Here is a 27041-nt window from a genome sequence, read left to right on the forward strand (position 1 = left end):
AGGAAGGATACATACCTGGAACTTCTTCCAAGGCTACTTAAACCCCACCCGAACAGCCACACGTGCTTCGCGTTGTTCTGCATCTAGCAGCTGGACGCACACCGTGTCTGCTCGTGCATCCTGACTTCTGCCACGCCTGCCAGCATCCTGGATCACCTGCAAAGGAAGAGAAGGAGAACAGAAGAAGGAAAAGTCCTTACCTGCTAAATCTGCATCCCGGAGACATCTCGCCGACAATCCTGAAAAGGAAGCCTTTTATTTAAAAGCTCATCGCATTGATCGCTGCAGCGCCGCATTCCCCTCACCTTTACAGGGCGCCTCCGTGTTCAGCAGCGATCATCCGGATTCGCAGTCACGCCCCAGCGCCTAGGGAGAAAAAGACCAGAACAAAAGGTGAGAGAGAGAAGGGAATAAGGAAAGCTAAATCTCCATGTTTTGACTTACCTGTTGATTCATTCCCTCTTCATTTCGGGTCCGCGCCGCATCCTGGCATTTCCGGACCCCAGGCCCTAAGGGGAAAAAAACACAGCGTTAATGAGCGAATGAAAAGACATTACCAAAAAACGCTCATTAAAGACTTACCTGATTTCTACAAGGATTTCACCTCTCATCTCAGGTCGGGGCCTGTTCCCCAGCATTCCGTACCCCGGCCCCTATGGGGAAAAAGACACTAGCATTAGTACATAAATGCATGGACACAAGGGGAACCTCTTATCAAAAAACTTACCTGGAAGCCAAGCAAGTTTGGTTCTCACCAATCCGAAAATCCAGTGAATTAACTGGATACCAACGCGCCCCTGCATCAGAAGCAGGATGTAGAGCTCGTCCTTCCAGACCCTAAGGTGAGACGCTACGAGGAATCACAGAAGGGTTTCGAGGAGAGTGAGAGGGGAAAGTGGGAGGCTGATTGTATTAACCCGCAGACAGTTAATTTTCGCCTACAGAAGGCTACTTCTGCGAGCCAGACAAGCCAGATTTGGGGGCCCGGTCCAGTCTGTCTTCCGAACCCTGCGCATCACCTTAGCAGAGGTCACAGCAGCGCGAACCAGGCCAGCGCCTCTGTGGGAGTCGGGTGAGCGTTACAATAAGGCCCACATTTGATAAGGCAGTCCAGGGTGCATGGGACCCACAGAAGCAATTTAGAATGCGGCACATGTTCCTGGAAGGGAGATATTGTGCACTAGATGATTTTGTCAGGGCAGTGGGGGGTGACCATCTAAAGCGATTTCAGTTTCACAGGATGAAATCTGCCTTTGCTGCCAAATGGCCTTCCTTCACAGAAGAGCCACCCACACACAAATGTATTGCAGCCATGACGGAACCAGACACAGGAAAAGTCTGTCGGCACTATACAGCCTTGTTCAGATCCACTCCAAGCCATGCAATAATGTCAAGGAGGCCTGGGAACGAGATCTGGGGGTGGAGCTGTGTGAAGCCACATGGTCGAGATACTGCCAGTTGACTAAATGTGTATCCATGAACTCATGGCTACGTCTTATTCAGTTTAAAGTTCTGAACCAGTTGCACTATACCCCAGCCAAGTTAGCTAAGTTTGTGCAGGGCCACACGGGGAAATGCCCTAAATGTGACGCAGACTCCTATCATATGTATTGGGTCTGCCCACCGATATCTAAATTCAGGGGGGAGGTGGTGTAGATTTTGGAAGATATCAAGGCAATACCTTCTACACACCATCCCCCCGGAAATACATGCTTTGGGATATTGGTAAAGCTGCAACCACCACTAGACGATTGTTCAAGTTAGCATGTGTGATTGCGAAGCGAAATATATTGAAATGTTGGAAGTCCATAGATCCTCCTAGGCGACAGGACTTCTTGAAAGGCCCGTCGATGGTTAATGAACTTGAAGAACAATTTATTATTACATTGCCATCAAGATGCCGCCCCAAAGATATATGGTCGCTGTTCAGCCTCTATCTATGCAATATGCTATCTGATGAAGAGGACAATCCATCGTCACCGCTCTAGTACGGTCAAACAAAATGCAAATGTGTAGTGTATACTGTAAATGTTCACCTGTTATATGATGTTGCGATTCACTGACCACTGGCCAGTTTTGTCTTGTGCCTTTCTCTGAACAAAAATAAAGATTTAAAAAAAATAATAATGTAGAGTATCAATATCAACCAGAACTGGATTACTTACCTTGAACATTGCTGAATTTTTGTTTTTTAGGATCGGGTTTGGACATGTGAAATTTAGCACTGAAGTCTTGGGGTGCCTTATAAATCTGTAGGGCCTCGGCAAGATTGCTTTACATCTTTTCTGCCCCACTTCATGGACTTCCTACAGTGTTCTAGTATAAACTGTGTAAAATATAAAGTTTGGTGTGTTCTACAATTTGGACACCAAATTCAGTACTTATCAATGTGTATGATCTATTGCTTTTCAAGCACTTGTGTTTTCTAAATGTACTTTATAAAAAAACTCATCTCTGTCCATGTCAGCCTATCCGTCTTCTTTTTAGCAAGAGAGTTAAGTTCAACCTTTTGTGTTAAACCTTCCAGAGTTCACCAATGTTGGCTTCCCAGAAACATACACCAGTAGTTGTTCTGAAAAAAGTCCAACAGGAGAAAAATGTTGGGCTAACATGGAACTTTTGCATGAGAGTACCCAACTCCTCGGGAGACAAGGACAGTACATATGAACATTGGGCTCAAGAGGAACAGGCTTTGCATAAGATCATCATCAGACATCGTACCTCCCCAAGAAGTTCCACTCTCAGGTCCTTGAGGGTGACTGTACCATCCATCTGTTCTTCTTTCTCTAGCAGCAACATGAAGAGTCTGCCTTCCATGTCCCCCAGCAGATACCGTGACCCATTAGGGTCAACTCTGTTGTGACAGACGATTGTACTTTGCTGGTGAAAAAAGAACCATACGTATTTCAGAATAACATTTCTCATAAAGGATTCCATGCGGAGACGTGGGGGAAGGTGGCGAGACCATAAGTTAAGAATTATCCCACCTAGAGGCATGGAAATGTGCCTGTGCAAACCTCCACGTAGTTAATCCAGTCGAACTATGCTCCCTTTCATTGCAGACAGGCAAACGATCATCTTTTTTTACACACCGCCTAACATCACCTTTCAGAGAAAGACATTCACGACCTTAATCCCCACAGACATATGAATACAATCATTAAACCCCCTCAACTTGTTTGGATCAAAATAATGCCCAACTATTGCTCATTTAGCTACCATAATGGGCAGTTTCTCATCCACTTGCAGATGAGGAATCCCACCCCCCCCAGTCAAGCAAGAGGTAATTTCCCCCATCATCAAATAAATCATCTGACCTCATACAGATCATTATTTCTCCATATACACAGCCCATATTCTGCCCCTAGACTGACTCAAGCAATTCATTCACTAAGTAAAAGGTGTGTATTGCCATTACAGATCGATGAACCCTCATTTCAGACAACGCTTAGAAACAGAGCAAATATACATTTGTTATATGTATAATTGGTACATTCTTTCTTGAAGGATATGTCTGCATAATTGGTGGGGAGGAAGGGGGTGGGGAGGTCAGTTGGGTAAAAGGGGTTAAGTGGGGTGGGTAAATGTAACTGTAAATAAGCAATATCAATAAAAGATTTTAAAAAGAAAATATGCAAATGTCCCTTACCTTTATTATGGGTGGTGCGATCGCCAGATATTTATCTCCATTGTGATAAGTGATCGATTCCTGCCCTATAATGATGGCACCCCCAAAAGGTTCAGGAACTGTAAAGAACAAGAGGTATTAGGAAATACGGTGCCAAACACCTCTTAGCCTAGTAGCCTACAAGGATCAGCCTTTGACACACCACCTGCCTCCCATACACAGACTGAGCACATCATGGACCATAAGAACGAGTAATTGACACTCAAACTGCTGGGATAAAAGACGGGCAAAATATGGAAAGAGTGTCAATTCTATGTCAAGACAGGAGATGAGCATTATGCTTTGCTCTCTAACTGGAGCAACATTGCCAAATATTCACAGAACCTACATTTCCCTTAAACACTGAGAACACATTTTTCCATTAAATCCCAAGATATGGCAAAAACTTCCCAATCACAACGCCCTCAATAACAGAAGACCCACCCTTTCTCCTCTCTGAACCCATTTCTTCGCTGTTCCAGCATCAGATAAGTATTCCAATGGCATATTGCGCTTGGTTTGTGTGTAGTGGTTCAATTATAGGTGGTCGTACAAACTATTATGCTCGTCGAGCGCTCTTTCGGACTACTTTCCACTACAGGGCCTGTGAGAGAGTTACAAAGTGAAACAATCCCTCTGGGAAATTATTTTTCGGGTCTGGATCGGGCAGCCCAGTAAGGAGCTGCGAGGATTGCACCGAAAGCAAACCCCAGCAGATCACCCGCAGATGAGCTCAGAGGGATGCTACAGTTTGCTACTTGTAGTTGCAATGGATCTACTTTTGCTAATACCCGGTTTCCCACATCCAGTTTTGGCACTGCAGGCAATTTTCTACCGTTCCCCACCCTCCCCCCAATGACACTATTGTTAGGCAGAGGGACACCCCTGCAGTCCCCACCAATCACACCCACCACCCCACTTCCTCTCCTCCCCCTCTATAGTGCACAGGACGCCACTGCAATCCGAAGCACCCGCTAGACCTTGCTCTTTCTCCAACCACCCGTTCCCTCTGTTGGCACCTAAATTATAAAATTCTGTTCTCGATTTGGTTTCTCACTTCCTTATGGGCCAATTTGAAAACTCATTTTCTTTCCTCTTCATTGCATTACATATCATGCCTTATTGTTTCATTAAGTTAGTACTGCTTATAGTTTGCCCAGTGCTTTGGTGATAAGTGCTTTATAAAACACAAATAAAAACAAATACAACCTCAAGTGGAAAAAAACAACGTTTACTTCTCCACTGTGCTCATCCTAATTATGGCATTACAGCAAACACGCTATCATAATCCCGACAGTCCGGGGTGTCACCAAAAAGGCCTGTTGGGAAATAACATGTGCTTAAAGTGGGTAATACTGTTCCAACAAGAACAAAACGAGCAAGCATCAGTGCTAGAGGAAATACACAAAAATGTTTCCCTCATTTGTTCGCCCCCACAGTCACTGACTTTGGGGTTGCACAAAATACTGACTCCCATTACTGCACCCAAGCAGAGCAGGGGTTGCAGGGGTGTCCCCGGCTCTCCGTGGATGCAGTAACCTGAGTCGGGGGTTGCAAGGGTGTCCCCGCTTACCATAAGCAGGGAAAAAGTAAAAAAAAAAAATAAAAAGAAAAGAAAAGCACACTGCGACGTCGGCTCCGACCCACATAAGTGGGAGGAAGCGACGCCGCCGGGATAGCAGGGAGTCTGCAGCGCACACAAGTGTGCCGCCGCAAAGGTAAGTTGGGGGGTCGGGTAAGGGAATGCAGGCGGGGCGACGTGGGTAAAGTCATCTATTTGATCACTGTGCTGCATTGTAATTGGCATCAACATTTTCGTCGGCGCAGTTATGGGCGGCGCAGTGATCACAGATTCCGGTTCACTATATTTTTCCGGGGAGACGGTAGTTTAGAAGATTCGCCCCTCCTTCCTTTCCAAGGTGGTGCCCTAATTATATCAAACACAAAAATCTACCTTGCTAGCATTTTATCCACCTCATCATTCCAAGGAGGAAGAAATGGCTTAGATTTCCAGGTTGGCAACGTCAGGCAAGATGATGAAATCTATACTAGACACATAATGGGACAGGCCATGACTAAAACTTTGTCACTTTGGATCATTCTGTATATTTCTAAATGTTATTCTATAGCTTGGAAAGATTTCCCTGAAAATCTGAGGGCACATTCCACCAGAGGAGTGGCAACCAGTTCAGCTCGGCAAATGTGTACCATTGTAGGACATTTGTAATGCTGCAATTTGGTCTTCGAAACACCTTTTCAAAACATCACTGTCTGAACACCTTGTCTGGTCGGAACACTAGATTTGGGAAAGCTGTTTTGCACAATTTAAACCAGTAAGAAAAATCCACTGGTCCCACCTCCTATGAAACTTCAATGGCAGTCTATCAAAGATGAGGAATCTGTTGGAGGAAACAATCCATTAGAAATAGTAATGTTCTTTCTGCTGGATGTTCCTCCCACATATTCCTCATCACCCTGCCAGCCTACCCCTCTGACTGTGGGTGAATGTTATAATACATTTCTCTTTCAAGGCCCATGCAGGTTTTCATAATCCTCTAGAACTGAGGAAACGGGCGCAGTGCATGCTATTTATACCATCATCAACGTCCTGTCTGAGCACGGGGATGGATACCGTCGAGGGACATCTGCTCGATGGCACACATCGCCCTCTGCTGTCAAAATTTTCATAGACTGCAAGCAGGATATCAGAATATCAAATATGAGGAATCCATGGGAGGAACATCCAGTATAAAGACCATTACCAGGGTAAGTCATTTGTTCTTTCTTCTCTCTGCTTATGCCATGTAATTTAGTGTTTTCGAGCAGACCTACTGCCCGCTGAGCCCACTCCACCCCACTGTTATCCGTGGATGAGTGAAAGTCTGTCTTTTGCATTCTCTGCTAAATCTAATATTTTGGCTGCCGCTCCACACACATCAAGACGGTTTCCCTGGCATGATTTCCATGCGTTATCAATCCCCCTTTTTTTGGTCCTTAATGTCTTCCCCAGGAATGTGACCATCTTTGCATCGGGTACTTGGATAGCTGTGACTGGCGACCACATCTTTGTCCAGTGTTCTACGAAGACTAATCTTGAGGTACTCTGTCACAGTGACTGAATTCTGTCTCTGCTCTGTCTCTTCCAACATCGCGGAATTGTCCTGAGGAATCTTCTCAGCTAGCTGCTTTTGCCCATCTGTCTCCTGAATGAACAAGTCCTCCATCTTGCCCTGCTTCTGCTACCTCCAGGTGTGAGGGTCCTGTGTCCGGCTCTCCTTCAGGTATGCTTCTTTAAGCCTACTGGAAGAGTCAGCCGATTGTGCACCTCTTGCTTTACTGCAGCTTGTTGCTCTGGGTGCTCCTCTTACAGGTGGTATTGCTACAGCCCTGCAGAGTCTTCTCTTTGGTGTGGCTTTCGCACTGAAATGAGCCTCCATGTCATCCAATCTCAGTTGGATTGGGGGCACCATGTACCTCTTAAATCTGGCTGCCATGGAGCCGTCTTTCTCTGCTTATCCGGTTTTCTGCTTGACGGATTGACTGCTGCTAGATGCATCTATATAAATACATACGGTCCTCCGATTTTATTTAATTACGGTGCCCACTAGAGTCTAATGCCTTGAGGCAGCTGTGGGACACTAAAAGGGAGCAGTTGATTTAATGGTCCGGGTTGCACATCCAAGCAAATCCCTTCGTTGAACTCTGCTGCCTTGCTCAAGCAGTCTGGGAACTAAAGGTATGGGGATGTCCTTTCTCAGACTCTGCAATGCTTCCACTTCCCCTTTGCAGCAACAGTTATATTGGTTGCAGCCAGCAGAAGCCCAAGGAGGCATGCCCATACTGTCTGTGGGCAACCCTAGCAGTCCCGTACCTATCTAGCACAAATCTATGTGATCACTGCGGCACCAGTAACTGCGCCGACGAAAAGGTTGACGCCAATTATGGCGCGGCGCAGTGATCCAATAGATCACGTTACCCACATACCCTGGCCCGCATTCCCTTAGCCTACTCACCCACCCCACTCATCTTTGCAGCGGCACTCATGTGCGCCACTGACTCCCCGCTATCCCGGCAGCATTGGTTCCTCCCACTTACGTGGGTCGGAGCCGCACTGCAGGGTGCTTCTGTTTTTGTGCTTTACTTTCTTGGTCCCTGCAACCCTTGATTCACGTTACTGCACCCAAGGAGAGCGGGTGACACCCCTACAACTCCCGCTCTTCTTGGGTGCAGTAATGGGAGTCAGTATTTTGTGTGCCCCCGAAGTCGCAGTGGCGCACAAATGAGGGTGACATTTTTGTATAATTCCTACAATAGTCATAAATGCATCACATAATAACAAAACTCCTTTTCTCAAACTTGTTGCAATGAGGCACTGTAAGCCACTGGCTGCCAACCATTGACGCAGACAGTACTAATACATCACAGGCCTATGACCAGACCAATACATTACAGGGGAAGGATCCCCGACCCTTACTGGTCACGCAGAGGCATGCCATAAAGGTACTTTCCTCCTCTTGCTTCAGCTCCAGATGATCATCGGAACCAAGAAACTCAGAAAACCGAACGTTGGCAATGGATCTTAACTGCATGACGGCATTCCAGGATCTCACCATCAGCCCCTGCAGCCACACTGACAACATTCTGACAGCAGTCTTGGAGCAAAACAAAGGTCCGGGACCCCAACAGTTATGGCAGACACCAGCACTTCAAAGATAAGTGAGCCCGCTGTGCCAACCCCGGTCCATAGCTCCCAGAAGTCAATCCCATGCTTTACTTCAAAATTACTAATTCTCCATGAGCCGAATACACACACTCATGCCATCGGCAGGGTCTCTGGACTGGCCCAGGATGCTCTCTGGCCAGCAATGCTCACATTGGATAACACTTTTCCTTTAAGTGTCAAGTGTCAGTTGCTATCAAGTTCAAAGAAAACTGTCAGCCGCATCCCTGGTGCCCCTCTGTTCGCCCACATCTGTCAAGACACCTTGGCAATAGCGATCTCAATGATCCCGCTCAGCTTGCCGTGGGTGATTTACCATCCTTCCAGACCAGAGCCAACAGCTACATAAGCCTCACAGGTCGCTCTGTTGCCTCCATTCGCCCTGGGTCCTCCAATGCCTCCATGCGCCCTGGGTCCTCCCACGCGCCTGAATGCGCGCTCTGGCAATGAGCCTTCTGGCACCTATACAGTGCCCTTTCTATCCCCATGAGTGGTGGAACAGCATCAGTGGGGGCAGTGGGTCCCCTTTTCTCTCTCCTTTAGTCTGTCTCTTCCTCCTGTACCCACTGCAGCACTCATTTCCCCTCTCTTTCACGCACAAGTACCCGTCACATATTCTGGGTTTGCCGGGGTACTCAGCAAGGACCAACTCGTCGCCAGCTGTTACATTCACAAACATGAATACTCAGGAGGCCTCAGGTATGATGATTAACTTCTTCAATCATGTAACAGGTTCAGTTCAGAGGATCAGGTGACATCAGGTTCATAGGTACACAGGAGATCAGGAAGTACAGAGGGCAGCCCACTGGCTCCCACCACCCAGGCTACATCTTTCAACTGCCTGGGTGGAACCTCGTTCAACCACATTCTAGTCACACTCAGAACGTTCCATTCATGACATCACACCATGAATTCAGAGACCAAGCAATGGAACCAGACATAACAGTGGTGAGACAGAGGTCAGCCCGAAAGGCAGAACTACAAACCGCTAGTGAGACCTGCCAATGGTAAACCCCAGGTACTTTCGGAGCTTGGGTTTTATAGTCCAATAGAAGTAAGCATCCTGATTCTGGAGCTGAAAGGCCTGGAGAAACTGCGAACGTGTGACCATTGTGAATCAGTCCTTCCTGAGGATATTATCCAGTGTCTCCAGTCCAAGATGGGTTGCAGTCCTCCCTCTTTCTTGGGAACCAGAAAATAGGTAGAGTACCAACCTTGGTATTGGCTCCGCTAGAGGTACTCTTTCCAGGACCCCTTTCTCCAGCAGGGTGAGAATCTCTTGCAAAATAAGCAGGTTTGGTTCCTGAAGAGATTGCTCGCTCGGGGGACAATCTAGGGGCCTTTTTAGAAATGGGAGATGGTATCCTTGACCCTCAGTCTGAAGTACCCAAGTAACTTAACGCCCTTATTTGAGATGCTGGGTCAAACTGACTCCCATCTGAGTCCTGTGCACAAAGCACTCTGAGGTTTTGGGGCTGTGGCAGAGGATAGCAAGGATGTGACTGCCTGAGTAGTCCATCTTCCACAGCCTCTATAGCCACGTGAAAATCTCCTTTGCCCTCTTTGAGCATCCTGACTTTTACCAAGGCTGGGAAGGAGGATGCTGCTGTTGTGGCTAATTGATGGCTGCTCCCAAAGATTTTGCTGCCACCTAAGAAGCATGGAGCTTCTATAAAAAGTCATCAGCCATTGATCCAAAAAGATTGGACCCATCACAGGGCATGTCTAAAAGTTGACTGGACGTCCGGAGCGAAACCAGACTTGCACAACGATGCCTACCTCCTATGACTGCACTTGAGCCCATAGAATGACCAACGCAGTCCAGAGTCTCAAGACCCGATTGAAGCGATTGACAAGCTGCCTCTTTGCCATCGCCAACGTTGTCGAAACCATCCATCATCCCACCTTACGTTATGTTATCTGCTGCCTGTGAAATTACATTTCACAAAAAGCATGTATATTTTGCCAAGACGCACTGATGGTGTGAGGGGCCACAGCTCCCAGCACCGTTTTTGTTAACATGTCACTTTTTGTTATCCCCATCAGGTGGGATGGATGGGTAATCAGCTGCCTTAGAAGTGGAGGTAGCCACTTGTACCACCAAACCTTCTGGAGTAGAGGGCCTGGAGAAAATGTCATGGTCAACAGATTAGGGTCTACATTTCCTAACAAACTCCTTATTCACAGCAGGAGTGGTGTCAGACTTTTGCCAGTTCTCCAAGACGGTATTCTTGATAGCTGACTGAAAATTAAGCACAGGCTCCTTTGCAAGACCTTGTCAATAATGTCTAAGTTCATCTTGAACTATGTCCTTTCCAGGGCACCCCCAGCCCAAATATTAATTAACCATATTCATAACGGTTTTGTATGCCACACTTGGATGAGCAGTTCTGGCCAGTGTGGCAAATTCCACTTCAGATGAAGTTTAAGCCACTAGCTTCTCTAAGGCAAGCAGCCAAGTCCTCTAAATGAGACTAATCTGAAATCAACTCCTCAGGAACATTGTGTTCCAAAACTCTGGTACCCAAAGGGAACGTCTTCGTCATCTTCCTCATCTGCTTGGAAGATGGATACAAAAAAAAGTCTTTCTTCGATTGCGGCTTAAAATTCGAGGTTGGATACGAAGGCGACACAGATGACTGACACAGAGTGCTTCGATAATGAAGGGACTGAAGCCTTTGCTTAGATACTGTCCCTGTGGTCGCCACCATCAACGCTTCTCAAGGAGGCATTGCATAGGTCTTCTGACTCAGGCTTTTGTGCGCGTGGGTCAAAGCCTTTGACAATTCTCTGCTGGTTTTTGAAGGCACAGTTGGGTCATTGCCTTTTTTGTCAATTTCAAGGGGCCAGGAGGGGCCACCTTTGAAAAATATCCATCATCCGGGAAACGTACTAGTCTCTTGGCAGGTGAAGAGTTGGGAGACGAATAACGATGGTTGTGTGTTCTTCAATCTTTTCAGTGAAGACGAGGACGAAGAATAATGCAAATCGCTCCTAGACCTCGACTGCTTAGAGTGTTCGGATTATTTCTTAGGCCTCTCACTTGATTTGTCACCTGCCTAACTTCTGCCTTCAGAAGATTTTCTCTTTGAATGAGTAGTGGATGGAGATTTAGAAACCAACCGACCTAGGATCAAGGAATTGGTAGATATCGAATGGCAGAAGCTGCACTCAATGATTGTTCTCCTTACAGAGGCACCAGGGACATATCCTATGCAGATCTGTGATCGACATCTTCGAGTCACAGTCCTCACACTTCTTAAAGCCAGTCTTCGGAGTAGACCTGCTCAGAAGAATTCAAGTAGTACGCAGAAAGAATCGCTGAGGGGAGTCAAACCGTTCAGAGAGCATGCCGACAATGGAACTGTAGGCAACAGGTGTGGTGTGAGCCATTACACAATAGACGCCACGTCTGAGCAAGGTGATGGATACCATTGAGGGACATATTCAATACTGCACAGCACCCTCTGGTGTCGAAATATTTTCTGAGACTGCAAGCAGGATACCGGAATATCAAAGATTAGGAATTCACGTGAGGACACAATCCTTTAGAAAGATATTTTACGATTGACGCTAAACTGCGCGAGTTAACCGCCTCGGAAACGGCACTAGTATTACTCTTTAGAGAACCCTTCACCAAAGACCTATCAAAGTTCGTAAAAACAAACGCTGCTTGAGAAAGCAAAGTCATCTATTAGATGAGCCTTTCTCCAGGGCCAAAAAAGAGGCATGGGTCACTCTTGCGGCCACTATACACTAGGTCAGGTCTCAGACCATTAGATCAGCCATGCAATACTTCTCAGGGGCAAAGAAAGGGGATAGATTCTTTCCAACAAGGGTACATGGAGAAGGATGTTGTAGGTGGAGAGGAAAACCAATACAGCAAGCCTATGAGAGCAGGTTGGTATGATTAAGACCATCGCTAACACCACGGGTGGGTGGCAGGACAGCCTTATTTGTGTGCATGTCGGACACATTATGAAGCAATGCTTGGCGAAGCAGACAAAGGTTTTCACCTTAAATACTTCGAATATTTTCAAGCAGCGTAGCTGGCTGTCATGCAATTTTCAAAAGAGGATCACACGTTATTTGATTAAGAAGCAGCCGAATTAACAAGAAAAAGAGTACCCATGCCAGCGTCTAAACAGTAAGGGTGAATAGTCAGCAATCTCTTTCTAAAGAAGAGAAAAGATCAGATGAGGCCCGTCATCAATCTTCAGGACTTCCAAAATGTCAGTGTATATAGGCATTTGAACATGGAAAACATCCACATGATTAGGGACAACCTTCTTCTAGGGGATTGGCTAGCACGTCTGGACACAAATGACGCACACCCAGAGATCCTCACCCTGCAGATGTTTAGGGTTCAGTTAGGCAAACAGGTACTGGGCATTCATGAGCTGGAAGATAATTAAACCTTTATAGGAAAGACTAAGGGAAGGTGAATGCTGCCCCCATTTATCTGGACGACATGATTCGTATGGCTTTGGAAGAAGATGTTCTCTGTCAGCAAGCATAGGAGGCCATAGATCTTCAGGATTTCTGATAAATGTGGAAAAGTAAGACTTACACCCCTCCAAACACCAGGGGATGAAATTACATAGTTTCACTGTGGACATCTGTGTGATTAAGAGAGATTTGAATACTGCCGATCATGATCCATGCTTCGCGAAGGGAATTGGCCATCTTTACAGGCTTGCTGCATTATTGAGCTCTGCCTAGACAAAGCGAGCCACTTGAGGAGGAATGTCTCCTTCGCTCAACTAGTCTCCCCATCTCAGGAGGCGAGAGTATATCTGCTGGTGGTGGTTAGACAACCTGGAGGCCTAAAGATCTGCTTTCAGGTCAGCGGCGGTCCTGATCAGAGTTGAACGCCACAGAGTGGGGCGGGGGACCTTGCCCCATGGGGGAGAGTGTGTAGTCGAGCCAAAAGTTGGACTTACACAAATTTTCTATACCTCCTAGCCAGGGTCCCTTGTTGTGAAAGCATTCACCAAATACAGTGTCAGTTGCTACACAGTTCTCAGGACTCGGGGCTATATTTCAGCAGTAAGATGCATCAATCATCTGAGCGGGACAAAGTCAACAGTCCTTGCAGAGATGGACAAGGATTTATGGCACAGTTATATAATTGTTAATATATATTTTATTAGCCGCTTACCCAAATATGAGTCAATTTGGAAGGAGTCTAGTTGATATGCTAATGTGACAGATGAAGATCTCCACTCCACTTATCTTGGTAGGGTACCTCAATTAAGACCATCACGGCAGTCAGGATGTAGGCCCAATGTAGCTTACACAAGATTTAGTAGCTATGGGTTTAACATCTGGATTTTCCGAACACTGGAGATCCCTAGATTGAGTATTTGCACATAAGTTTATCTTGGTAAAGAATCAGTTGATATGGGTGGTTATATTGGTGGGTTGGAGCCTGGATCATGTGCTTCTATCATTTTCAAAAATAAAATGGTTATCAGTTACAGAGATAAAGATTATCGGGGAAGGTGCTAATGAAATCTTAAATCTAAAATGTTCTTAGACCCACCAAAGGGCGCTGGGGTGGCCGAGTTTGTGCAAGTATACATTTCACTTGCTGCCTCAAATATAGAGCATACAGCACCTTTCAGACAAAGATATTAGAACAAAACTTACTACAATGAGACACAGGCTAGGATGGAAAAAAGATGTTGGGAAGTTGGAACACAAATGGAGGAGGGAGTTGACTGAGCTAATTTCTATGAGTCTGAAATGCTCCCGGGCAAAATATAAGGCAGCCATTACAATGGCAAAAACACTTTCTGCTCAGCAGATAGAGCTTCGAATTCCAACAGAGCAACATTTCATTTTTTACAAGAGCAGAAGGGCACCTTGAATAATGTAAACGTGTGGTGCAATCTGATGCAATAGGCGCTCACTGAAAAAAATAAAGATATTAGGAATTCCACCTCTTCCCTCCATAATCAAAGAGCACCCTCTACAGAAACATGCAGAACACACTCCTAATTCTCCTCATGTTAAAATTAGTAAATGGGGGGACTGGTCATATAGCTCACAGGCAGATCAAGAATATGAACTACCACAGGAATATAGTTTCAGGGATATTTCAGTAGAAGAGTAAAAATATAGTCCCCTAGACTGAACCCTACAAAACAGCATTGTAGATTCTCACAATGCTCAGATTGTTAAATCTTGTATTGATACAATGGCTCCTATAATTGACAGGACTGTTAATAGCTAGCTTCACTCTTCTAACAACCCTGAATCACTTAAATAGGTTTTGATTACACTATTGCTTAAAAAAAGCTTAGCTGCATCTAGATCTAGAGATTTATAGACCCATCTATAATTTACCATTCTTTTGAAACTGTTGGATAAAGCTGTCAAAATGTTAATTGCACATCAACTTCGAAAATAACTTGTTACTAGGAGACAGGAAATCTTGGTTCAGGTCCCATCTAATGGATGCCAAAGATAGTCTTTTAAAGATTGCAGACGAAGGACAAAAGGGCATGCTGATGCTCCGACTTCTCGGAAGCGTTCAATGCCTTTGATCACTCCATTCTGTTTTATTGTTTAAGGGAAGTAACTACACTACCTAAAATAGGCAATATATTGGTTTAAATAATTTCCATCAAATAGAACATCTAGAGTAAAAGTGAGGGAATGTCTTTCAGATCTAGAGGGGTTAACATGTGAAGTACCAAAGGGGTCATATATATACGAAATCTGCATATCACTGTTATGCGCATGTATATGTGTATATAAACCCACTTTGGGTCCATCCCAAGGGGTTCATATATTATATTGTTTGTATTGATGGATATACAATTGGATGGGTTTCTAATTTTAGCCAATTCCCGTAACTGCAGAAAGTTTTGAAATTAATGGCTGCTATTAATGCCATTATTCTGCAGTAACAAGTGAACACTGCATTTAATTTGAATAGCTGGTCTGACGTTATACTACTATTGGTAAAATGGCCGACCTGGTAAACCATACTTCTTGTGGTTCAGACGAATTACCATAGAGTGCTGGTACTTGTTTTAAACTCACTGGGTGAGTGGGCAAGTTTACAGCGTGATCAAGGGCCCAGGAGGGCCCGAAACACGTAGCTGTATGCTTTCCTTGTTCAGACTGTCGGTGTATAATTAAAGAATATTGCTAAAAAAAAAAGATTTTTGTTCTCTTTGAACCCTTGTGAGTGTGACAGTGGCGCACATAGTGTCAGTTTCTGGAGATATACATCTCACTTAAAAAAACCTTAGTGAATGTGCAGTTAAGTTGTGCAGATTTAACACTACAAAATCCTAGAATTTCAAACTTCAAATGTTTTGTTGCATTAAATGTGTGCTACTTAACTGCACCTTAACTAAGGTGTTTTCAGTGATTTTCAAGGATTTTATAATAGCATTGTTTATTTACGGGCCACTAGCCATGGCCTTCGGTCGTGTCCACTGTACATGTTCCCCCAATAGGTCACTTTAGTAAACCCACTAGGTGGCCACTGACTTTGGCCATGGTCACTATACGTCTTTCGGGTCCGCTAGTCTAAGCCTTCAGCGCTGCTCACTGTAAATTTGAAAACACTACCTTCAGCCATGGCACTTTACGTGTTCCCCCAATATGTTTGTTAGGGAGAATTCTAAGAAATGTCTTAATTCCCTTCTACCTTAGAGACCCCCAGCTCTTTTTGCTGGACTTCAGGACTTTTTATCTCATGTAATTTTAATGTGATTTATTCTCCGTTTCTTTCGACTTTGGAGTCTGACAAACTCCATCATCATCTTTACTTTGTGACACACAGCACCTTCAGTGCAGTGGCACATGGAAGTCTTAGATTTCCTGAAGGTTTAAATACCTTCTCTTGGTGAAACTACTGTTTCCAAGAGCAGTGAAGTGAAATTGACTTTACTTCCATTCTGTAACTTTCTAGACCCAGCACACACCATTTTACGGTATCAGGTAATATTATCCCCATATATATGGTCGCCGTAAATATCAACGGGAAAAGGTCGCAGCGATATTATATGGATGACCATATATATGGTGACAGGGGCAAAAAAAACAAAAAAAAAAAATGTTGGGGTTGCGGGGTTGTCCCCCGCATGTTCCATGCAATAATGTCTCCACAAAAAACTGCAATTTTTCGGCGATATTTTTGCATGGCGAGATTTTTGTGGCGACATTACTACATGGAAGCCATTTTACTATAGGATGCTGGAGGGGTTACCTAGTATCCACTTTGTCTAGTTTCTCATGTAACCGTTTTAGGTTACCCTTTCTACAATTTATGGCTGCTGGCAGTGGTTTACTTTTTACTACCATTGTGTGTTTTTACCACGGGTTGCGTTCGCAGCCACGGTAAGGCACCCATGGGTGCCCATTTCGTCAAAATGGCAGGTCTTATTTTTGTGCCATTTCTTGTCGGAAAGGTGCTTCTTGAGATTTACTCTACGTGCCAAACAAGGTTTTGTCCCTTTGTTCGTTTTATCTGTGGCAGGATTCACGAGTGAAGCTCGCCTCTGGCTCCAGTAGGTCTGGCAGTGACAGGCAGTGAGGGAGGTGCCCGAAACTCCCTGTGCTTAATCCCCTTGATTACAAGAATGAACCCAAAAGGTGACTGGCCAGCTGGCTGTACATGAGCCTAGCTGTGGGTTTGACAGCTAGGCTGGAATGAATGGGAGATACCTGCATAAAATGTTGAGGCTTTTCGGCTTGAAAGGCAGAGTCGACCACTGGACGAAGTAATCCGAAGAACTTGGAGACGCCTGCTGCAACTCCTGGACTGCTGGTTTGCCCGGTGAAGCCCTGCTGCTGTGCTGAAGCTCCGAATTAGCCTAGACTAGAGAAGCCCTGCAAGGACGACTTCTCCCTTTGAGTTGGTGGGACCAATCAACTCCAATGTAAGCCCATCTGGACATCCTCTCGAAGCTAGTCTTATTTCCGCTGCTGCTGCTGCTGGAACTAAAGTGCCAGGGAGAGGAACACCAGATTGCGTGTGTTGCTTTTAAGTCAGATCCGAGCGCCAGGAAGATCCTCCAGACTTCCCTGATGCAGTACTGCCCAAGCCTGAGCCACCTTAGAGTGCTGGACCTAAGAAGCAAGATAAGTCTGAAGTGGTATCCGAGAACCGCTGTGTTGCTATTTGCTGTCAGACGCAAGGAGCTGAAACACTGAAGAACCGCTGAATCGAAGTTTGCCCATTGCTGCCACTGACCTTCCCATTGCAGAGCAGGAGTCCCCAGATGTCCTCCCTCTTGTCCACGCGACTGAGGCTCAGGAACAACAGGATCTGCAGAGCTGTACAGGAACAGAAGCCAGCTGGAACCATTTCTTCAAACCAGAGGTACTGTAAAGTCTAAGAAAACTGTTGTTGTGTAGCCTTACTTGCTCAGTTGAGACCTGTCTTCGTTACCTTGCAGAGTTGCTAAAAGCTTTGACCCTCACAAGCCTCCCAGCGTGTGGCCCTTTAAGTGTTCCATTTTCAACAAACATTTCTAAAAACTTTGTAAGACTTTTTACCTACCTACAAAGATGATCTTCAGCTCCCCTTGACATTGTGAAATTAACATTGGCTGTCCAGGCTCCCTGAGACTTCTCTTTACCTCCGGCTTTGTGCTTTGGCCTTTCCCCCAGGGAAGGGTTAATTTACTCTGCTTTGGAAGGCTATAAAAGTACTTACCCGTTTGCAAAGGATTTGTTAACCTTTGTTTTATTCCTCTATTTTATCATTTACGCCAAACTCAATATTGCTCTAAATGTACCAGTGATAAAATCAATATCCACAGTGTCCTAGCTATTTAAGTCACCTGAGGGTGTAGGAAGTGCCCGTGTGCCATCCCCAAAGGGTGGTATCGATTTAGAGAAAAGGGGTGTGTGTTTGAAGTGTATTATAAGTGTTATCTATATATTGCTCCCTTCTGAAGAAGGCTTATACAATTGACTGAAATAAAGTAATAATTGTTTTATCAAGAAACCTTGAGTGTAAGTGTTTATTTGAATAACTGCTACAGTAAAACTATCACAACATTACTGCTCACATCGACACCTCTGGAAATAAGCCTGGCTGCTCAGCCACACTACCAACCTGCGTAGTTCAGACTTATACCAAAGGTTGGGTCGCTACTACCAGGAGGTCAAGGTTATTGTAGTGCACCCAAAGGGTACTGCCTACAATCGTGCCTAACAGTTTCTTTAGGACCCACTAGGTGGCCACTGCCTTTGGCCATGGTCACTATACGTCTTTCGGGTCCACTAGTCCTGGCCTTTGGAGCAGCCCACTGTATTTTAAAACACTACCTTCAGCTATGGCACTTTACATGTTCTCCCAACATGTTTATTTTGTACCCACAAGGGGTCACTGCTGCAATGCACCATGGGATATTTAGCTATAATTTTGTCAGAAGGAGGTACCCCCTTAGTCAAATATTTAAAAAAAAACTACTGGATGCAAATGCCACCAAATTCCCCCCGGAAATCTAGTCAACGACTCGTGCCCAAGTTGTTTTGTACCTCGTCCAATCCATCCAGCGCTTCTGGCTGTGCGCTGATCACAAAGTGGACTTTTTATCCATCGTAAAATGAATGGACACTAGGCCTAAACAACATTTAGCTTTAATACATTTTCTATTGTTTAACAGATCCTTTCAAAAATGTCCAGTCTGTGGGATAAAGGGGGGCGGGTGTCAGGAAGGCTGTGTCAACATTTTACTTGCAAAACGTCAGCCAAATCGGTAATTTGAGTCAGTCAAACGTTATTAGCAATTCATTTTTCGTGTTTCCTATGAATCTCGATATTCAACTACAGTGCGGTGACCGCCTCACTATAAAATATATGTAAGTTACTTTCATGTAACTTGTTCTCCAACATGGGTCTTGCATGTATTCACATGCTATGAATATTGCCCGTCATGCTAGGAATCCTCAGTAAAAATAAAGCAGTTTAGCTTTAAGCTAAAAACTGCATTGTCGCTAGTATAGCCTGTTGCGGTCACTTTGGGTCATACTACCTCAACCAATGACACTCGTCCTCACCTCAGCCCCACCCCTGGTGGCCATCTTCAGATGTGGTCGCACACAAAGTGACAGTTAAGACCCAAGAAGAACCCCAGAGGGGACTTGAGGAGGGTTCGAAAGTGAATCCATGCAAGATCTATGCAGGAGAACAAGAGTTTAAAGTAATTTGTTCCTTCTCCAGCATGGAGTCTTGCATGAATTTGCATGCTATAAATAAGATTACACAGCAGTATATATACACCACCATTGGCAGCAGAAGGCTCAATGGCTCAACAGAAGCAATACAACGTACCCCTGGAACACACCAAGAAAACAGATTGCGTGGGATTCCAAGATGGCGGCAATGCTGTGAACACCGCAAACACCGAGCTCCCGTCCCGAGGCCCTTCTAATTTGCATCCAGGCCTACTTAGCCCTCCCCAAGTGGTAGTACCCTGATAAAGGTGTGGGAGTGGTGTGTTCTTCAGCAGCGATTCAGAAGCGGAGCTGGGGGTCTGCCGGCCCCGGGAACATCGGAGGAAGCGAACTGATGCCTGTGCTGCTGGCAGGCACCCAGCCGCTGCTGTGCACGCCACCCAGGCACCGGTGAAGCACTCGGGGCCCATCTGCGGCGTGGGACGCCGGATCGCGCCTTGGAGGGTGTGGTGCAGTGCACCCCGGGTACCCCTCTGTTCACCGTCTAGGCGCCCTTGGAGAACGGCGGACCCGCGGGCTAGGACCCCGCACCCTCGGCGGGGAGTGGAGGCTGGCACAGATTACTTTTCACCGAGGCGCACAGTGGCCGTGTGCTGGGAGGACCTTTGCAGCTCCGGGAACCGCGTGCCCCATCTGCACATGTACCCGCTGAGCATGCCTCCGGCCCCGGCAGCGGGAGGCAGTTGAGGCGCCCTAGACTGCTCGGGCGGTCATCACTGTTAAAGCAGACACCCGTGGAGGACCGGTGAGAGCCTCGCTGTGGACGCTGGAGGAGCCCGAGGCGAGAGTGGTCCCTGCGGTGCGATGACGGGAAGAGCGAAGAAGCAGAGTACTCCCATGACACCATTAGGAACACGCACTTGCCAGCACTGTGAAATGGGATACCTGTGGAGACTATAACGAGACCAGGAACTCTGACCCTGATCCGGCTCTCCTGTTGACAGCGACACGCCAGCGTTTATAACAGGTCTCCCAGAAGCTGAAGCACATCAGGGTGTCTACCGGAAGTGGACAGCACGAACAAGGTGAGAAGCACTCTGACTGTTTAGTGCAAGCACCGGATCTGCTGGGCCTCAAATCTGTCCCCCCAATCACATAACTTTGCATTGCACCCTGGCAGCATCTGCGAGTTATAGCAGATGTACGACTGCTACCAATCCTGTACCCCCTGTAACTAAGTACCTGCAAGTAACAGCGCCACAACGCCCCTGGGCTGTCTGTGCGCTATATAAATATAAATTAAAAAAGAAAATAGCCTGCATCCACACCACCCACGGCGCAATAACTCTTGGGGTCGGGGCCCTCGGGGTTGTGGATCTAGGGGGGAGGCGTGGTGATCCCCCGTCGGAGACCCTTTTTTCCGCAGTGAGGGCACTGTTCAGCACATCTTCACGTATTTCTTTGTGTTGGATACCTCAGGGTGTCACATACCACCCTGGCCCTGCGGCTGTCTGAGCACTCCACTTGAGCGCCAGACCCTAGCGTTATCCTTCCTGATCATTCGGGGAGCCCCGCCTACAGCTCTGAACCCCATCGTGCCCTAGGAGGAGTGCACTGGCGCGCATAGGACAGTACTGACCACAAGCACTTATGAAGCGCCCTTTGTGTAGGGGAACTAGGAATCCTGGGTGCTGACCTCAACGCCTTAAACTCCCGGCATCATGTCCAAAAACAAACCTAAGTATACGCAGTCCATCCAGAGGTCCCTGAGGAAAGTGCAGGAGAATGCCTTGACTAAGATATGGGCCAAGGACACTTGAGGACACCCAGGCAACACCTGCCAATGGCTGGCCCCTAGGGGATGCCTCGGCAGATCTGGCCTCTTTAGTACAACAACCAGTCCCTCAGGCTGCGCTGAAGCTCCTGTTGGCAGAGATGCTTGAGAAGATTACCGCGGCAGGCCAAAAGCAAATGGACGTTCTTAGGGAGGACCTGGCGGAGGGCCTCCAGGAGATCAAAAGGGACATTAGTAAGATGGAGGAGAGGGTGGATACAAACGAGAGGGCGATTCAGGACCTAGCTGAGTATGCAAGGAAGACTGACTCCCTCCTGGATACATTGGCTACGGCCACGCATAATCTGGAGCTCCAGGTGGAGGACTTGGAGAACAGGTCTAGGCGCTCAAACATCCGCATTAAGTCCCTCCCGGAGGACTCTCAGGAACAAGACCTTCCCCAAACTGTGAAGGGCATATTCGCGGACCTCCTGGAGGCGCCTGGGTCTGAGGACATCGCCTTTGATAGAATACATAGAGTGGGTCCCAAGCGTGCAGATCCAGGTGCGAGACCCCAAGATGTCCTCGTGGCCATGCATAGATACTCAGTAAAGGAGCGGATTCTCGCTGCAGCGCGAAAGGCCGGCCGTCTAACATATAATGGGGCGGAGATAGCGCTGTATCAGGATCTGGCGCAATCAACTCTAATCAAATGACAACTAATGGGTCCAGTACTATCCCATTTAAGAACGCAAGGCATCAGCTATAGGTGGCTGCATCCCTTTGGTTTGGCTTTTGATTTGGAAGGGAAGTTGCAGAGGATCACCAACTGTGAGCAGGGTCTCACCTTGTTGGGGGTGCAAGAGGACGCGCCGTTATCTACCCTGCCCCCATCCCAGGCACCCACAGAGTGTGGGAATGGTCTATGGCCCGCTCCAAGAAATCAAAGAAAAATGGTAATAAACTGCATCTTGAAGGGCTCACCGCCAGGAGAAGTGCAACATCTACAGAGCTGATTGGGTTTGCACAGGAGCGGGGTCTTGCAGGGATCTTGTCTGACGGATCCTCAATTGGACGCCTGGGGAGGGCATAGAAGCAGGAAGTATGACTTGTGAAGGCCTTGTTTATCAGCAGCGTCTGCAAGGGCTGAGGGGGGGAGGGAATGGGACTCACATCTTGGAATGGGATTGGGTGATCCCGTGTTGGAACAGTTGGGGGCCAATGCATGGGGTGACTCTCGAGGTTCAGATTCGAGGGGGGATGAGACCAGTCCCACATTGCCAGAGGGAAGAGGGGGACAGGGGGGGTGGGGGGGTGGGGGAAGACCAGTGCTACAGTAGCAATTTGGAGGGTTCCGCAGCGCCACAGCGCGAACGGTCAGACATCACGCTCCAAGAGACCCATATCCGCACATAGCGGACCGGGATAGGGTCAAGATTTGGGGCTACTCCAGGTCACTACAAGCCACTCAAGCCGAAAAAAGAGCGGGGGTCCTATTGGCCCTTAGAGGCGGGCTGGATCTACATGTCGCTGGGGAGATGGTAGACTACCAAGGGAGGTTTTTGGCGGTATCCCTGGTGGGAGAGGAGCATCCACTCACGGTAGCGACAATATATGCCCCGAATGCGGCACAAGATAGCTTCCTCCAAACCTTCAGCAATCTGGTCTTGGTTGATGTGTGGCGAGAATTACAGGGGGATATACCTTCTACTCTCATGCCCACCGGTCCCATTCTAGAATAGACTATATTTGGCTGTCAGCCAATCTGCTGGGGAGGGCTCTGGATATTTCCATGGGCATCGCAACTCTATCTGATCATGCCCCCCTGACTTTATCCCTGAAAGCCAAGGGTAGACCCTCGGGGCTGTGCAAATGGCGTTACCCTATTGCTCTATTTAAAGATGAAGTATTGGTTCGAGAGTTGAGGAGGAAATGGGTCGTTTTTGCTGAGAACCCCGCAGGGGACACTCCGCTCCATGTTAGGTGGGACGCATTCAAGGCAACCATCAGAGGGGCAATAATAGCGATTAAAGCGATAAGGGATAGGGAACTGAGATTTAGTGGAGGCACGTCTAGAAGAGGCTCTTAAGGGAATAATCGCTAAAATGGGAACACATCACACCCAGGCAACCAAAAGGGAGTATAGGGCAGTGCGGGCCACCTGGACCTGATCCAGACACGAGCGTCGGAGCGGAGCTTATTGCACCTCAGGCAGAAATTCTATATTAAAGCTAACAAGGCTGACCGACTGCTCTCGAGAATGTTAAGCAGCAGAAGGAGAGGACAATATTAAAAACTAAGAGGGGGGACGGCTCCACTAGCACCAACAATGAGGACATTTTAGGGGAACGTACCCGTTTCTATTCCGCCCTGTATGCGTCCGACACTCCGGCGCAGGTGCTCCAATCCCGTTATTTAGACAGGGTTACTCTACCCTGCATATCGCAAGAAGAGAGGGAATCATTGGAAGGAGCCATCACGGAGGAGGTGGTCAGGGATGCAATTAGAGCGCTGCCTAATCTTAAATCACCGGGCCCAGACGACTATGTGGCAGAGTTTTACAAATGCCATAAGGAAATTCTAGCTCCTATTCTAACTATGCTTTTCAATCAGATAGGACAGGACAGTGCAATCACGAGAACTATGGAGGAGGCAAAAGTAGTTATCCACAAAAAAGTCAAGGATACAACCAAGTCCGCCTCCCATCGCCCGATAACGCTAATTAATGTGGACTCAAAAATATACTCTAAGATCCTAGCTAAGAGATTAGACCACCTTGTCCCTGGGCGGATTCACCCAGACCAATCGGGTTTTGTAAGAGGTTGGCAGACCACTGATACTGTTAGGAGGCTGGCCCACTTAATAGAAAAGGCTCATCAGAGGGGAATCCCCGCTCTCCTGATGGAAATTGACACAGAAGGCGTTTGATCGGGTAGAGTGGGGATTTCTCTTTGCTTCAATGCTCAAGATGGGTTTTGGCCCCAAGTTCATGGATAGGATCAGAGCCAACTACAGAAATCCGACCCTCAGATTGGCACGTTAATTCTCTTTGAAGAATGCATAGGTTTGGTCAACTAATACTTGCGCTGGCCTGGTGAATAAAAATGCCCCATGTTGAGTTCTTAACATTGAAATGTTAAGCACATGCTGTGTCAAAACAATGGCTTGTTACGTGAGCCAAACTTATACATTGCCCCATTTGAAAGGCTGTCAACACAAAGAATGAGGGGCCCGGAGTGTGTGACTCCGGAACATCTCACACGCAGCGTTTGGAAAATGCATTCCTTTGTTTGCATATTCCGAACGCATCCCAGTCATCCACAAGTCTGCCGAGAGCAGCCAGCCGAACATCCCTAGAGCAACCACCGGCACAGCAGGCTGCTTAATCTGTTTTGTACGCTAAAATGCAGCTTTCTTGGTGGGCCCCTTACTGCACCCACCTCCTGAGCTATTTAGCTCTGCGTCCCATGCAGTCGAGCGCTCCGCCTGGGTCAAGAAACAGCCTGCTCAACGTAAGTGGAATACACTTTTGGTGCAGTTGACATTTCGAGACTCAACTGCTGGTGTAATGGAAATGACTTGCATAAGCAGGTGAAAATCACGTCAATTTCTTTGTAGCGTGGAGCGCGTGAGGCAGAAAACATGACTACATGCTCATTAAATGAGAACCAGCACACCTCTGCACCACAAAATGGCTCCCATTCATTCAAACATTTTTAAAGATAATCTCTCCAATTCATATTCAAAGGACATGTCCCTCTAGGACCAAAATTATGGCACCAAGCTTTCCGCAGCCATCTCTATAAAAAAAATAAGACCAACACAAAGGGTGGGGCATGGGGGTCCCGAACAATTTCTTTTTTGCTCAGGGGGGCCGTGGCATAAAAAAGTTTGAAGACCACTGCCCTAATAGAAGCTGTGCTGGGGCCGTTTGTGTTCACCGCTGTACGATTGTCGCCATCTGACCATGTTGACGTTCGTAAGAACAATCTTTCTTCAACCCATCAGGTGCCAGGAAGGGTCCGATTCTTTTTCTGGAGACTGACTAGAACCATTTGCTGTGCAACTCAACCAACTCTTCACACAGAAAGTGACATCGGAGCACCCTGGGCCTTAAGCACCTGAACCAAGTGCAGACGATTGTGTCCCCAACAGGCTCCCGGAGACCTGTAGTGCTATTTGGGAGAATCAGAGTCAGGGAAGGTTTACCATCCCCGTTTGTCCCTCATGTCCTCCATAGGGTAAAATTAGGTGCAAACCCCTTATCCCCCAACTCCCTCTTGTCAGGCCTCCGGATGTCGAACCTGTGCTACGGATTCCTAGGATTTACCTTGGGAATAAGAGTGGAGTACTTACCCGATTTGGGGTAAATGCTTGTAACACTGAAAAATTTCTAAGCCCCACCACAGCCCACTGCATTACTTCTGAAATAACTTTCCTGCATATGCTATATATTGGAATGTGTGGTTTTGAGTACAAGACCCCATATCATCTTAGGGTTGGGCTAAGAAAGGGGAAAGTTGTACTTTTACTTATTCTAATTATTTCTATCAATTTTCCTTGCTTCAGAGTACTCACCTGTTGAATACTGGTAACTAATTAATATGCATATTCTCTTATTTGGTGAATGTATATATGCTATATGGTTTTGATTGACACTACTTACCTGTGATTTAGATCTGCTTAGTGTGTAACTCAAGGCCTAATAAATAACTATTTACATTTACGACAGTAACTTAAGTGTTCTGGGTGGACTGCGACGAATCGAGGGAATCTGTCCCTTCTCCAATTGGGGGAGACCCTCACCCTTCCCTTCTCCCCATGGGGGAGACCCCACCCGATGAGGCTAGGGAGGTGAACCTGCTCTGCAACACTCTCCCTAGTGGGCAAGTAAAGTGGACTTCACCGGTACAAACTGTCCCGTTCCTGTGACTAACTCCCTAAAGCTGTGCACACCGCGGCCCACATGGGATGATAAAATACCAGAGACTTTTAAACAAGACTGGGACAAAGAAACACTTAATAGATGTCATAATCACATAGAAAAAGAACATGTACCTTTGAATAGAGTACGCATCAACAAGGGAGGAGTACGTTGAATAGCATGTACTACACGAGACAGACAGAGAAAGGAATACATGTGCAGGCAATTGAAGGCCCCAAGCTGCGTAACTCCTGGAAAAGCGGAGTAGGTTTAAGCCGGGAAGCCCGCAAGTTTCAAACTTGCACTATACTGGACAGGGAGACACCAGAGCCTCAGCAAATCCACAACATGAGAAGCAGAAAGGGGAGGAGAAAGGATAGGTGGTGGAGAGTCGGTCCACAAAGCATCGTAGAGAACACCGCATGCATACAGCAGCAGGGTGTCCAGTCACTCACCAACATAGACGCAGCAAGGAGAAGAAAAAAAACCAGAGGAAGAAAACGCAGGTGAAGATAAACCACCAGTGATAGAGAAAGAGAAGCTCCCCAAGGAACAAGCGTCACAAAGACGTTCTCCTTCACAGTCAAACATTGACGGGAAGAACAGGAATAACGGGAGGCCCAGAGGGAATCATATTGTGCAAAATACTTGTCCCAGTAGAAGTCATATGGCAAAGTTAAATCTTAAACTGATCAACTTGAAACTGTTATGCTATAAGAGAAAGTGTTACTGAAAATCTGAATACTGAGAAAATAATGGATAACAATACCCTGGGGAAAAAGGGACCACCCACAGTGATAGGAAA

General features: G+C 46.8%; 1 protein-coding gene across 1 annotated transcript in view; it reads right to left on the bottom strand.

Moving 5' to 3' along the window:
- Window positions 1-27041, bottom strand: part of DDB1 (damage specific DNA binding protein 1) — a 1539839-nt gene that overhangs the window by 1284282 nt on the left and 228516 nt on the right. The window contains exons 6-7 of the mRNA XM_069623834.1: window positions 3650-3747; window positions 2722-2880 (exon numbers count right to left, since the gene is read on the bottom strand). Coding sequence (XP_069479935.1) covers window positions 2722-2880; window positions 3650-3747 — 257 coding nt within the window. The remainder of the gene's footprint in view (window positions 1-2721; window positions 2881-3649; window positions 3748-27041) is intronic.

The sequence above is a fragment of the Ambystoma mexicanum genome, chromosome 11, assembly GCF_040938575.1.
Source record: "Ambystoma mexicanum isolate Mex_15411 chromosome 11, UKY_AmexF1_1, whole genome shotgun sequence".
In the NCBI taxonomy this organism is placed as follows: domain Eukaryota; kingdom Metazoa; phylum Chordata; class Amphibia; order Caudata; family Ambystomatidae; genus Ambystoma; species Ambystoma mexicanum.